This window comes from Synchiropus splendidus, chromosome 12 (genome assembly GCF_027744825.2).
Source record: "Synchiropus splendidus isolate RoL2022-P1 chromosome 12, RoL_Sspl_1.0, whole genome shotgun sequence".
Taxonomy (NCBI): Eukaryota; Metazoa; Chordata; class Actinopteri; order Syngnathiformes; family Callionymidae; genus Synchiropus; species Synchiropus splendidus.
In genome coordinates this window covers 1,457,675-1,470,402 of record NC_071345.1, presented here as the reverse complement: position 1 = coordinate 1,470,402, position 12,728 = coordinate 1,457,675, and the positions used below count along the sequence as shown (strand labels likewise).

At 60.4% G+C, this 12,728-nt stretch overlaps 1 protein-coding gene across 1 annotated transcript; it reads right to left on the bottom strand.

Moving 5' to 3' along the window:
* Positions 1 to 35: 35 nt before the first annotated feature.
* cad (carbamoyl-phosphate synthetase 2, aspartate transcarbamylase, and dihydroorotase) lies at positions 36 to 12,708 on the bottom strand. The gene is made up of 44 exons (XM_053880567.1): positions 11,997 to 12,708; positions 11,395 to 11,534; positions 11,184 to 11,313; positions 10,981 to 11,123; positions 10,779 to 10,920; positions 10,543 to 10,714; positions 9,948 to 10,133; positions 9,774 to 9,886; positions 9,567 to 9,709; positions 9,368 to 9,499; positions 8,853 to 9,086; positions 7,835 to 8,056; positions 7,486 to 7,674; positions 7,300 to 7,424; positions 7,090 to 7,223; positions 6,910 to 7,022; positions 6,688 to 6,852; positions 6,471 to 6,556; positions 6,166 to 6,412; positions 5,998 to 6,096; positions 5,583 to 5,807; positions 5,340 to 5,522; positions 5,055 to 5,273; positions 4,823 to 4,990; positions 4,565 to 4,747; positions 4,338 to 4,442; positions 4,016 to 4,261; positions 3,873 to 3,954; positions 3,588 to 3,754; positions 3,367 to 3,531; positions 3,175 to 3,306; positions 2,890 to 3,091; positions 2,630 to 2,820; positions 2,432 to 2,572; positions 2,193 to 2,267; positions 1,872 to 2,010; positions 1,612 to 1,817; positions 1,468 to 1,542; positions 1,181 to 1,393; positions 983 to 1,108; positions 767 to 922; positions 603 to 704; positions 435 to 529; positions 36 to 360 (listed from the first exon to the last, which is right to left on the bottom strand). The coding sequence occupies exons 1-44, from the start codon at positions 12,091 to 12,093 to the stop codon at positions 261 to 263; spliced, it is 6,708 nt and encodes a 2,235-aa protein (XP_053736542.1). The 5' UTR covers positions 12,094 to 12,708; the 3' UTR covers positions 36 to 260.
* Between the last annotated feature and the right edge of the window lie 20 nt (positions 12,709 to 12,728).

Here is a 12,728-nt window from a genome sequence, read left to right as displayed (position 1 = left end):
CAGGAAACACACACGTTGGCTAAAGCTTTTCTGCGTCGGGAGGAAACTTGAGGTCCTGACTAGGATACACTTGAACGAGTCATTCAACTACGTGTCACTGCAGATCATGTCACCGCTTGCTCATCTGGAGTCATGAAAACAAGAGTTGCAAAATGAGTTCCTTTATTTCTCGTCAGATCCCTTTGTGACAGCAGCTTCTAAATCCTCCTGTTTGGTCCCTTTGACACTGCGGACGTGACGCGCAGAAGGTCCTCCCTGGTCTACCGGCCCAGGACGGTGGCCAGCAGAGCCATGCGGATGTACATGCCATTCTCCGCCTGCCGGAAGTAGGCGGCCCGCGGGTCCGTGTCCACCTCGGCGCTGCAGCAGACCAGAGCATGAACACCCGCGCTGGAGACGAGTCGACGGCACAGCCGGCGCTGCGCTGCGCTCACCTGATCTCGTTGACACGGGGCAGCGGGTGCATCACCACCATCTTCTTCTTGGCGCCGGTCATGATGTGCGGCGTGAGGATGAACTGCCCAAAACACTGACACAGGAGAGGTGACAGCACGGTTAGCGAGTGGGCGCTCTGGCTCATGGGACCGTGGGCAGACACTCACAGACTTGTACTCCTCCTCAGAGGAGAACCTCTCCTTCTGGATGCGGGTCATGTAGAGGACGTCGGTGTCGGGCAGCGCCTCCTCGATGCTCTCGAACTCCTCCTGTGGTGCAGCGAGCACACGGTCAGCCATCGCTCACAAGTCAAGGGTCACATGGAGGTCACCTGTTTGATGCCCTTGGAGGCCACGAAGTTGATGATCTCACTGGGCATGTGCAGGTTCCTGGGCGCCACGTATCGGAGCGTGATGCGGTACTGAGTCAGCAGCTTGGCCAGCGAGTGGACTGTGCGTCCGTGCTTCAGGTCTCCCACCATGGTGATCTGCGGAGAGGCGCGGCAACATTAGCACGGCCGCCGCCACTCCCGCCACCGCGTCCTCACCGTCATGCCATTGACCGTGCCAAGCTCCTCGCGGATGGTGAAGACGTCCAGCAGCGCCTGCGTGGGGTGTTCGCCCACACCATCCCCAGCGTTGATCACCGGCTTGCGGCAGTGACGGGACGCCGTCTGACACGAAGTGACACGGTTAGCGCAGAGGGCTTAAAGCCAGCGGACCCAGCCGTCTGACCGCGGAGTCACCTCAACGGCACCGGGTGTCGGGTGCCGCAGCACCAGCACGTCAGCGTAGCAGCTCATGGTCTGGACCGAGTCGGCCAGGGACTCGCCCTTCTGGCTGGAGGACGTGGACTCGCTGAAGTGGACAACCGAGCCGCCCAGGCGCTGCATGGCTGCGGCGAAGGAGCTGCTGGTGCGAGTGCTGACCTCGTAGAACATGGACGCCATCACCTTCCCCTGGACGGAAGGAGAGGGAGCGATGAGGGGGAGGGAGGGGAGAAGCGCGAGGTTGTGCAGTGTCGCTGCTGCACCTTCAGGACGTCCAGGCTTCGCTCCTTCTGCACCATCAGGCGCAGAGTGTGAGCCACGTTGAAGAGGTGCGACATCTGAGGGAGACACGGCCCACGTCAGACTCTGGCATCAGAGCGCGTCCTCGGCTCGGCACCGCCCCCTACCTGTTCTTTGCTGAACTGCCTCACCGACAGCACGTGCTGGCCCACCAGCGGGTGCAGCAGCGGCGACACCTGGAGGTGAGACAGCTGACCCGGCAGCGCCTGACCCGGTCCGGCCTGTGGGGACAGCAGCCGGGACAGGGGAGGGGGGTGGGCGTAGCCGTCTCCAGCAGCAGGCGCCGCTCCAGAGGGGGGCAGGGCCAGCAGGTCTGTGGAGCAAACACAGTCGGTCCGGGCTCCGACCCGCACACCCGAGCGCTCACCTGGCGGGAGTCCCGGGTCGGAGGAGCGGTGCACGCGGGGCGGCTGCAGGTAGCGGGCGTCTGCGGAGCGGCGGGGGCTGGGTGCCCGGGTCCTCACCAAACCCTCCCGTGGGGGGGTGGGCCGGGCCTGCTCGGGGGTCTGAGAGAGGAGCGGGAGTTGAACCAGTGTAGGTACCAAAAGTGTCCTACCTGCCGCGGAGTGATGATGTCACATCCGGCATGTACCATGTGTATTTTTTTGCGGATGTGCCGTCGTCACTCCGCGGCAGGTAGGACACAGCTACACCGGTGCAACCTTTCTGACCGATCAGCAGGACTCACCATCGGGGGGTCGGGGAGGGCCGCGCCGGCGGACCACGTCTTCACATCCTCACCGTAACCAGGGGCCACCAGGACCTGCGGACACCCACGCCAGAGTACGACCGCGTCAGAACCAGTACTACACAGCCCACCAGTACTTCCAACAACAAATACTTCTGGATGCTTAATAAAAAAAGTCCCCGCAACATGCAGTGCAGCTGCTTCAGGCAGTGCATGTTGGGGGGCGGGGCCTAGCTCACCTGTCCGTCGATGTAAGCCACCTCTCCTCGCAGGACCACGCGCCGCACCTTGCCCTTCACCCTCAGACCCTGGAACGGAGTCCACTTGGACTTGGTGAACTGCATGGCCTGTGGGATGGTCCACTCCTGCTCCAGGTCCACCTGAGAAGCACAGCCAGGTCAGACGGGCCCCGCGAGCGGGCGAGCCGCCGAGCGTACCTCCACGTAGGTGTTCTCCTGCAGCGGCAGGTTGAAGATGCGGCGAGGGTTGTCGTGGAGACGCTTGATGATGTCGTCCAGGGTCAGACGTCCGTCGCTGACGGCGGTGAGCAGCAGCGGCAGCATGGTCTCCAGCCCCGGGTAACCAGGGGGCGGGGTCTTGCCGTTCTTCTCCTCCACTGAGTGGGGCGCTGTGGAGCGCAGACTGTGAGCGGCTACAGGACCTCGCGTGACCCTGCGCGCACCACCCCTCAACTGACCGTGGTCTGTGGCGAAGCAGTCGATGATGTCCAGGTTCTCCCAGAGCGCCTCCATGTCCTCGCGGGTGCCCAGCATGGGCCGCACCTCGGCGCGCCCGCCGCCGATCTGCGGCACGTTGTCCTCGCACAGGAAGAGGTGATGCGGCGCCACCTCACACGTGACCTGGATGCCCTTTTGCTTGGCGGCTCGGATGATCAGGATCTGAAACGGAAGGCTGCCGGTCACCAGAGGGCGTGTGGGGGCGTGCGGGAGTGTGAGGGGGCGGGGCCTGGGGCCAGGCTCACCTCCTCCTTCCTGGCCACGTGGCAGATGTGGACGGGCCGCTGGTACAGCTGCGCCACCATCAGGATGGCGGCCACCGTCTGCTTCTCGGCGTGCGCTGCGATGGGCATGTGCTTGGGCCACATCTCGAAGTGCTTCAGGGACACGGGGCAGGTCAACGCGCCAGTCTCTCACAGACCACAATGCAAACACACCTGCATCCACAGCGACACGTTGTCCATCTTCAGCGTGGAGTAGGTGTCGTTCAGGTACATCTTCAGGCCGGCAGCCTGGGCGGCGATGCTGGGCAGCACGCCGGCGTTCTCCGACGCCGCTCCCAGGTACAGGGCGTAGTCGCAGCGGCAGCCCGCTTTAGCCAGCTGAGCAGAGGCGGCGGTCAGAGCGGCGCGACAGGAAGTGAGGCGGCGCCACCTACCTTCTGCACCAGAGCCAGCGAGCTGGGGTCCACCACGGCGGGCGCGGTGTTGGGCATGGCACACACCATGGTGATGCCCCCCGCCAGGGCGGCAGCGGTGCCCGATGAGAAGTCCTCCTTGTGGGTGGCGCCGGGCTCCCGCAGGTGGACGTGCACGTCGATCAGACCTGCAGGAGACAGACGCACGTAACTGGCGTGTTTCAGTTGGACTCCTGAGCTCAAAGAGGCCCCGCCCAGACCGACAGTCCAAGATGGCCTCCCTGAGTGCGAGCAGTGGCGCCTCACCGGGCAGCCGGACCAGCGTCTGCGAGGTCATGCTGTCCACGTGTGTCTTCACCGGGGGACTTCTGCCCACCTGCCGTAGAGCCTGCGGGCCAGAGAAGGTTTGACGTGCTCCACCGGGTTCCGAGGGCCGCGGCGCCACTCACCTGGACGAAGAGCTTGGTGCACTTGATGTCGATGATGAGCGGAACTGAGTAGTCCACCGCCATGCGCCGCGTCCTGTAGCCTTTGGTGACGAAGGAGGAGAGACGGCGCCCCCCGCTGTTCCTCATGGAGAGGTTCACCACCAGGTCGAAGTGGTTCTCCTCCAGGTAGTCCATGATGCTGCGCTGCTTCTCCTTGGTGGGACCCTCGCTGTCGTCGTCCTCGAACGGCCAGTCCACCGCCTTGACCTGAGGAGGATGGAGCACGGATCAGAACCCAGGTTTGGATCGAGTCACGAGGAGGAGCGACACCAGATGGCGCCACCTTGACGCCGTGTTCGGTGTAGAAGTCCGCGGTGCCCAGGCTGGCGTACAGGTCGTAGCCCAGAGACTCCAGCGCCTGCACGGTGGGCAGCAGCTCGCTCTTGTTCTGGGGACACAAGTCCAGAGTTCAGGCCCAAGTCATCACAAATGGAACGCACTAGCAACATCTCAAGCTTCTGCACACCAGAGGGCGCGTCTCTGACTGGGGTCATGTGACTTCTGGCTCACCTTGTAGCTGCCGATGGACAGCAGGATGTTCTTCTTGGGGATCTTGAAGCCAGTGGAGAGCATGGCCTTCAGGTATGCCTCGTAGCGGTTCTCCCCGAAGCAGGCCACCTCGCCCGTGCTGGTCATCTCCACGCCGAGCACCACGTCGGCGCCGGCCAGGCGGGAGAAGGAGAACTGCGGCACCTGTGGAGGAGGAGGCATTACCGGTGACGCCAGTGACCCTCAGGCGAGGAGAGCTGTGAGAGAAGAAGAGGCGACCTTCACGCCCACGATGCCCTTCCCGCTCATCAGCCCCACCGGCTCCACATCCTCGTCCATGATGACCTGCGTGGCCAGCGCCACCAGGTCCACTCCCAGAGTTTTGGACACGAACGGGAAGGAGCGGGAGACTCGCACGTTGCACTCGATGACCTTCAGCTGGTCGTCCTGTGGGGACACGACACGCTCGGTCAAAGGTCGCGACGGACCTCCAGAGGTTGCGCTCCCTGACCTTGGCGATCAGCTGCAGGTTGAAGGGTCCGGTGACCTGCAGCTCCTGACCGATGGCGTGGACGATCATCTTGATCCTCTCGATGGTTTTCTGATTGAGGTCCTGGGGCGGCGTGACCAGAGTGGCGTCGCCAGAGTGCACGCCGGCGTTCTCCACGTGCTCCGACACGGCGATGGCCATCACGACGCCGTCACACGCCACCGCATCCACGTCGATCTCCTGCCGGCAGGCGAGGGCGGTGAGAGCGGCCGGCCGGAGCCGCCCACGGGTCACGACCCGACTCACCTTGGCCTCCTGGATGAACTTTGAGATGACCACCGGATGTTCTTTGGACACGGCGACGGCGTTGTTGAGGAACTTCTCCAGGTCGTCGTCTCCGTAGGCCACGTTCATGGCGGCGCCACTGAGGACGTAGGAGGGCCGGACCAGGCAGGGGTAACCCACCGTCTCGCAGAACTTGACGGCCGACTGAAATCACACGCGGCGGTGAGTCGGAGCCCAGACCCCCGGGACCAGCGGTGCTCTCACCTCCATGTCCGACAGCTCCTTCCACTGCGGCTGGCTGATGCCGATGGTGTCCAGCATCCGGGAGAACTTGAAGCGGTTCTCGGCGCAGTCGATGAACTCGGGCGAGGTTCCCAGGATGCGGCACTGCTGGCGGTGCAGCGACATGGCGATGTTGTTGGGCAGCTGCCCCCCCATGGACAGGATGACCCCCTCCGGGTTCTCCATCTCGTAGATGTCCATCACCACCTGACGGAGCCAAACACACCATGTGACGGGCAGCAGGGGGCGCCGTGTCTGAGAGCAAGTCGAGCAGGCTAATGTCGGTTTGCCAAAGTAACGCAGGAAAGAAATAGACATATACAATATAACGTGTGCTATCAAAATAATCTGGGAGCTGCGAATCGTCAACAGCCGACAGCAGAAGAGGGTTCCGCACCTCGAAGGAGATCTCGTCGAAGTAGAGGCGGTCACACATGTCGTAGTCGGTGCTGACTGTCTCGGGGTTGTAGTTCACCATGATGGTCCTGAAGCCCATCTGGAGTGAAGGGAGCGGCAGGTGTTAGCACAGGTGGGCGTGACGCCTGGGGTGGACGGCGGCGCTCACCTTGCGCAGCTCGGTGATGCAGCCCACCGCGCACCAGTCGAACTCCACGCTGCTGCCGATGCGGTAGACGCCCGAGCCGATGACCATGACGTGTGGCTCGCGGAAGTCCAGGTCGTGCTCGCTGCCGTGGTAGGTCAGGTACAGGTAGTTGGTGAAGGCCGGCCACTCCGCCGCCACCGTGTCGATCTGCTTGACCACCGGGAGGATGGACCAGTCGCGGCGGAGCTTTCTCACCGCCAGCTCCGTGCTGAGGGAGCAGAGCGTTTCAGGAAAGGTTTCCCGGGGTGAGGAGGACACGGCCTCACCTCTGCACCGCCAGAGCGATCTGCTTGTCAGAGAAGCCGAGCTGCTTGGCTTTCCGCATCACGTCCGGAGGCATCGCGCTCTCGTCCTGGGGGTCAGAGTTCAGCAAGTGAGCAGCCTTCTACAGCCCGGACTGGCGAGCTAACGCTAGCAAACACACTCTAATGGAGAGGGTCAGACCGGAGGTCTGGCGTGAGATAAAAAAAAGAAAAAGCTCACCTGGTTGTAGGTCTCCAGCAGGCGCTCGTGGTCGGCGATGTTCTTCATCTTGTGGAGGAACCAGCGGTCGATCTTGGTCAGGTCGTACAGCTGGTCCACCGTGTAGCCGGCCCTCAGCGCCGACGCCAACACGAAGATCCGCTTGTCGGTCGGCGTCTGCAGCTCCTGAGGGGACGAGAGTTGTAGCCCGAGGCTTTCAGGAACCACGGAGTCGGGTCGCACCTTCTCCGACACGGGCTTGATGGTGTGGTCGAATCCCACGCAGTTCTCGTCCACCATCCTCAGAGCCTTCTGGAAGGCCTCCTCGAAGCTGCGGCCGATGGCCATCACCTCACCTGCCAGAGATCAGGCTCAACAGGCAGCAGCAGCAGCAGGGACCGGGTGGGCAGGGCCGCTTCTCACCAACGCTCTTCATGGAGCTGCCGATCTTCGTGGAGACGCGCAGGAACTTGCTCAGATCCCAGCGGGGCACCTTCACCACACAGTAGTCCAGACTGGGCTCGAAGTTGGCCGTGGTGGAGTTGGTGACGGAGTTCCTGCAGGAGAAACAAGTCCCAGGCGTGAAGGCCGGCGACCTCTGGTGGCGACACCTCTCTGGCCGGATGCACGCACTTGAGCTCCGGCAGCGGGATCCCCAGACCCAGTTTGGCCGCCACGTATGCCAGCGGGTAGCCAGTGGCCTTGCTGGCCAGGGCCGAGCTCCGGGACAGCCGGGCGTTGACCTCGATGATGTAGTACTGAAAGACGGGGGCGACGTCAGAACCGGACCGAGCGCCGCACCTGGCCCACGTGCCTCACCTGCTCCGACTCTGGGTTGAGCGCGTACTGGATGTTGCACTCTCCCACGATGCCAAGATGGCGGATGACCTTGATGGCCGTGTTCCTCAGCATGTTGTACTCGTGGTCGTTCAGCGTTTGGCTCGGGGCCACGACGATGGACTCCCCGGTGTGGATGCCCAGAGGGTCGATGTTCTCCATGTTGCACACCTGAGGGGGAACGCATCAGAAGCCCGTGAAGATGATCTTAGGAGCACGATGGTCTTCTCAGGGAGGGACCAGCAGTGTGGCTGGCTGATGGACACCAGGTGGAACTGGTCCTGTGGTTCAGGTGGACCAGAGGAGAAAGGCGATCTGAGGAGGCGTTTACCGTGACGCAGTTGTCGTAGGCATCCCGCACCACCTCGTACTCGATCTCCTTCCATCCTTTCAGAGACTTGTCCACCAGCACCTGGGACGTGTGGGCGAAGGCCGAGGTCACCAGCGAGGTCAGCTCCTCCCGGCTGTTGGCGAAGCCGGATCCCAGACCTCCCAGCGCGAAGGCCGAGCGCACCAGCACCGGGTAGCCCAGCCGCTCCGCCGCCGCCAGCGCCTGCAGGCCAGAGCCCAGGGTTACTGCGCAGACTCGCCCACAATTATGCAAATGCATGCCCAGTCGGCGGTTTGGGATCAATATTGACTTAAACTAATGTGGGCAAACATCAAGCCTCACTTTCTGTTTATCAAAATCAATCTGAAAAATGTGACATTTCACCAGGTGTGAGAAACGGCAGAAACTTCTTTCAGGCTTTGAATATCTCCTGATTTTTCTTTGGGTTTTTTTTTTCCCCTTTGGTTTTTCTGGGTTTTATTTTTCTCATTTGTCATTATTATTAATATTATTTGGTAAACGTTTCTACGCAATATTTCTCTGGTAAAGCCTGCGCTTCAGCTTGACCTCATGACATCTACACTGTGGTGACCATGCATAGTTATTAGGTCGCTGGCCTGGGAACGGGTGGGTAATGGTGGGTTTGTTTGATTGCATTTCTTTTTTTGTCGTTTTGTTTTTTTATTATTTTTTAGTTTTGTGATTTTCTTTTTTTCCCAAATTACCTCAACTTGTAATGTACATTCAATGTTGCTTTTTGTGAGCTTTTGTATTAGAAAACCAATCAAAACACTTTGATGAAAGAGACACAGCAGAAAGGTAAACCGCAGAGTCTGGTCTCCCGTCAGGTCTGCTCAGCACTCGCTGCATCTTCAGGCAGTTGGTGTATGAGTCATGTACCAAACGACATTTAAATATACAAAGATATCAACTTCCTTCCTTCATTCATTCATTCATTCCAGAGGGGTCTAAAGGCAGCTGTGAAAGCCAGAGTGGACCGGTGTCGACCGGGTCTGACCTGCTCCACCGACAGCGCCGCCTCGCTCGGAGCCACGTGTTCGTTGATCTCCTCCATTTTCTCCACGAAGATCTTCCGGTCCTCCGTCATCTCGATGGAAGCCACCGGCGTGCCCAGGACCTTCACGTTGTACTTGTCCAGGACGCCCAGCTTGGTCAGCTCCACGCCGCAGTTCAGGGCCGTCTGACCCCCGAAGGTCAGCAGGACGCCGTCCGGCCGCTCGTTCTTGATCACCTGGGGTCACACGAAGTTAGGACCGGACCCGGAGCTCACAGAACAACCTGCAGCTGATCCTGATCAGCCGTCACTAGAGGGCGCTGTGTCAGGCTGCTGCCACCACGACCCAAATTCATATCATGCTGCCAAGCAACAACGGAAAGTACCGGTCACAGCCAGTGGAGTCAGAACAACTGTGAGCAGGACTAGTACTGTGAGTGGAAAGTAGTGGTGGTACTGGTCAGGTTCAGGGGTACGAGTCCAAGCGAGTGCACAGGTGACGCCCCACTTCTGCTCACCTGCGTGACGTAGTCGGGCGTGATGGGCAGGAAGTAGACCTTGTCTGCCAGGCCCTTGGAGGTCTGGACGGTGGCGATGTTGGGGTTGATCAGCACCGTCTGGACGTTCTCCTCCTTCAGGGCTTTGATGGCCTGACCACACATTGCAGCCTCTGAGCTTCTGTGCATCAGGTCAGCAAACCACCCGGTTCTGACCCACCTGTGACCCCGAGTAGTCGAACTCCCCGGCCTGTCCGATGGAGAGTCCTCCCGAGCCCAGGATCAGAACCTTCTTGGGCCGGGTCACGGCCTGGGGCTTCGGGGACGCAGGGTAGGCCAGGTGCTCCAGCAGACGCTGCTTCACTGGAGACAGCACAGGTTCAGGGAGGCAGCAGGACGGCCAGCAGATGGAGCGAGCGGGAGTTACCGGGCTTGGCGGCGGCGGCGCCCTCACGGTGCTCTCTAACGGTGTCCAGGAAGACGTCGAACAGACTGACCAAGTCGGTGGGCCCAGCCATGTGCTCAGGGTGGAACTGGACACTGTCAGAGCACACAGTTGTCAAAGGGAGGCAGACCAGCGTGGATGCAGCAGCGCCGCTACCTGAACAGAGGGTGGCGCTCGTGCACGATCCCCTCGTTGGTCTGGTCGTTGGCGTTGGTGAAGAGGACGTCCCAGTCCGGCGGCAGAGTGTCGGGGTCGACGGCAAAGCCATGGTTCTGACTGGTGATGTAGCAGCGGCCGGTGCCCCGGTGGACGCAGGGCTGGTTGTGGCCGCGGTTTCCGTACCTAGAAACCCAGAGAGGCGGGATCAACAAAGCTGGACCGGGGGAGGAGAGGGGGTTCCAGAGGACCAGTGGCTCTGTCAGAGTCTGACACCAGAGCCCAGCTGGAGCCACCCATACCACGTGACTCAATCGTCAGAGCCTCAAACTGACACTGAACCAGTGTGGTCATAATGTTACGGCTCAGGCACAACATCGCTCGTGGACCCTGGCGGCGGGAAGCGCTCCCATGACCTTCACGCCAGAGATAACGTCGTCTTGGAGGCAAGAAGAGAAACTTTCCCACGCCACTGGGACAGAGGAGCCGAGCTGGACCCGCTGAGCCCGAGGTTCTGACTCAGCCTGACCCACCGGACCCGACACCTCCGCCATGTTCTGCTGAGCACACAAACACCAGAGACAGGGACACTGACTTCATCTTGTAGGTCTTGGCTCCGATGACCAGCGCCAGCAGTTGGTGGCCGAGGCAGATCCCGAAGACCGGTTTGGGTCGGTCCACGCAGACCACCTTCTTCACGTTGTCGATGGTGGCCTGGCAGCGCTGCGGGTCGCCGGGGCCATTGCTGATGAACAGGCCGTCGAAGTCTGGCAGACAAACACAGGGGTGTCAACCCTCCCCTCCGCACGCCACGCCAGCGCCGGTGCTGACCCGTCACGTCCAGCGGGTGGTCCCAGGGCACCACCGTGACCCGCGCCCCTCGCTCTGCCAGGCAGCGGATCTGGTTGAACTTGATCCCGCAGTCCACCACGGTGATCCTCAGCCTGCCACTGGGGTTGAACACACGAGGCTCCTGCAGGGCGTGTGGAGGTGTGAGCTGCAGGGTTCAGGGTCCCACCCACCGCGGCCTCACCTTCATGGACACCTCCTGGACCAGGTTCTTCTGGTCTGGGTTGTCAAAAGGGACGCTGCTCTCGGGGATGCCGTCCACCACCAGCTTCCCCAGCATGGTTCCCTTCTCACGGATCTTCTTGGTCAGGCGGCGAGTGTCGACGCCTGGAGACCAGAGTGGCGACGTTGATCATGTGACCTACCACATAGAGCGCAACTGCTCACCCTGTAACCCGGGCACGCCCTGCTCCTTCAGCCACTGGTCCAGAGACTTGACGGCGCTCCAGTGACTGGGACTCTCCGACAGTTCTCCGATGATGAGAGCGGCGGCGTGGATCTTGGACGACTCGAACCACTGAGCAAGGCAGCAGGAGTGAGTTTCTGTCATGTCTGTCACGTGGTGGTCATGACTCCACGCGCCAGCAAACCGTCTCACCTTGCTGAGTCCCAACTCGCCGTCCTCGTCCGCAGGAATGCCATAGTTGCCCACCAGAGGGTAGGTGAGCGTCAGCAGCTGGCAGCGGTACGAGGGGTCGGTCAGGGCCTCGGGGTAGCCCACCATGCCGGTCTGGAACACTGCAACCACACAAGCTTGTTACCGGCCAGGAGCCAGGTTGAGGTTGGGAACTGTTGAAAACCATGGCCTCAGACTCAACCTCTCAGGAGATCAGGCCCCCACGAAGGAGACCCTGCGGCCATCAACAATATATCAAGTGGAAACACTTTATACGTCGTTTTTTAACTTTTAAGATTTTACTTTTCATGACTCAGAATGAAGCGTCAACAGAGAAGTCGACTCCAGTAATTGTCGATTACAGCAGACCAGTCCTGCAGTCCCGTTCAGAAGTGTCTCAAGTTTCATCAATAACGTCCGATCCGATACTTTTATTGATCAACGGGGGGGCCCTCCCCCACCCCGGCGAGGAGCTTGGCGCGATCGAGTTGAAGCATCCCAGCTGTGACGTCAGCAACAAGTTTAAAACGCGAGTGACGTCGCGAGGCAGGTGGATGACAAACGTTTTAACAATAAGAACTCACCGACTTCCCCCGACACCGACACATCCGCTCCGAAAATCCGTCCTGTGAAACGCGAACCGTCCTCCAGAACCAAGGCTGCCATGGTGGGCCGGGACATGGTGGAAGTGCTGTCGGAGCCGGCGCGTCTCCACGTGAAACTCTCGCTGCGCACGCTCAAGTTGAAGCACCAAACCTCCGGTCCACACGAGATCCGAGACCGGGCGTCGCTTCCGGGAGCCTTCACCAGCGTCCGGTGTCAACGTGGGCGCGAAAGGTCGCGGAATGGGGTTTTCCAGAGGCGGTTCGGCCAGGAGGCAGGAGAGACACGGTTCCACACGCGCCGGCTGCAGTGTGGAAGTCGCTGCCCGCATCTACCGCCAATTTTGACGTGATGCCCGAGCCGCTTCCGGTCGGGATTTCAAAAATAAAACGTTGATGTACACGTTACAAAAAAAAAAAAAAACGCGTCAAATACACTATAAATTCCCCGCACATATGTTATTATTATATCTTCTAATATTTTAAAGTTGACACATGTCGGACAAAGAAACCAAAATGTAGCTGCGCAGTATAATACCTATAAAGTATACAAACTCAAAACAGTGACTCTTAGAGCTACGGTTCGCTGCTCAGTCAGCCTTTGCCATTTTCTTCGATGAATACATGAATACAAGGCGCGTTTGAAGTGCTACTTTGAGGGAACAGCGCAGCGTTAGCCTGGGGTACTCTGGTTTCTCACGTCCGTGAACGCAG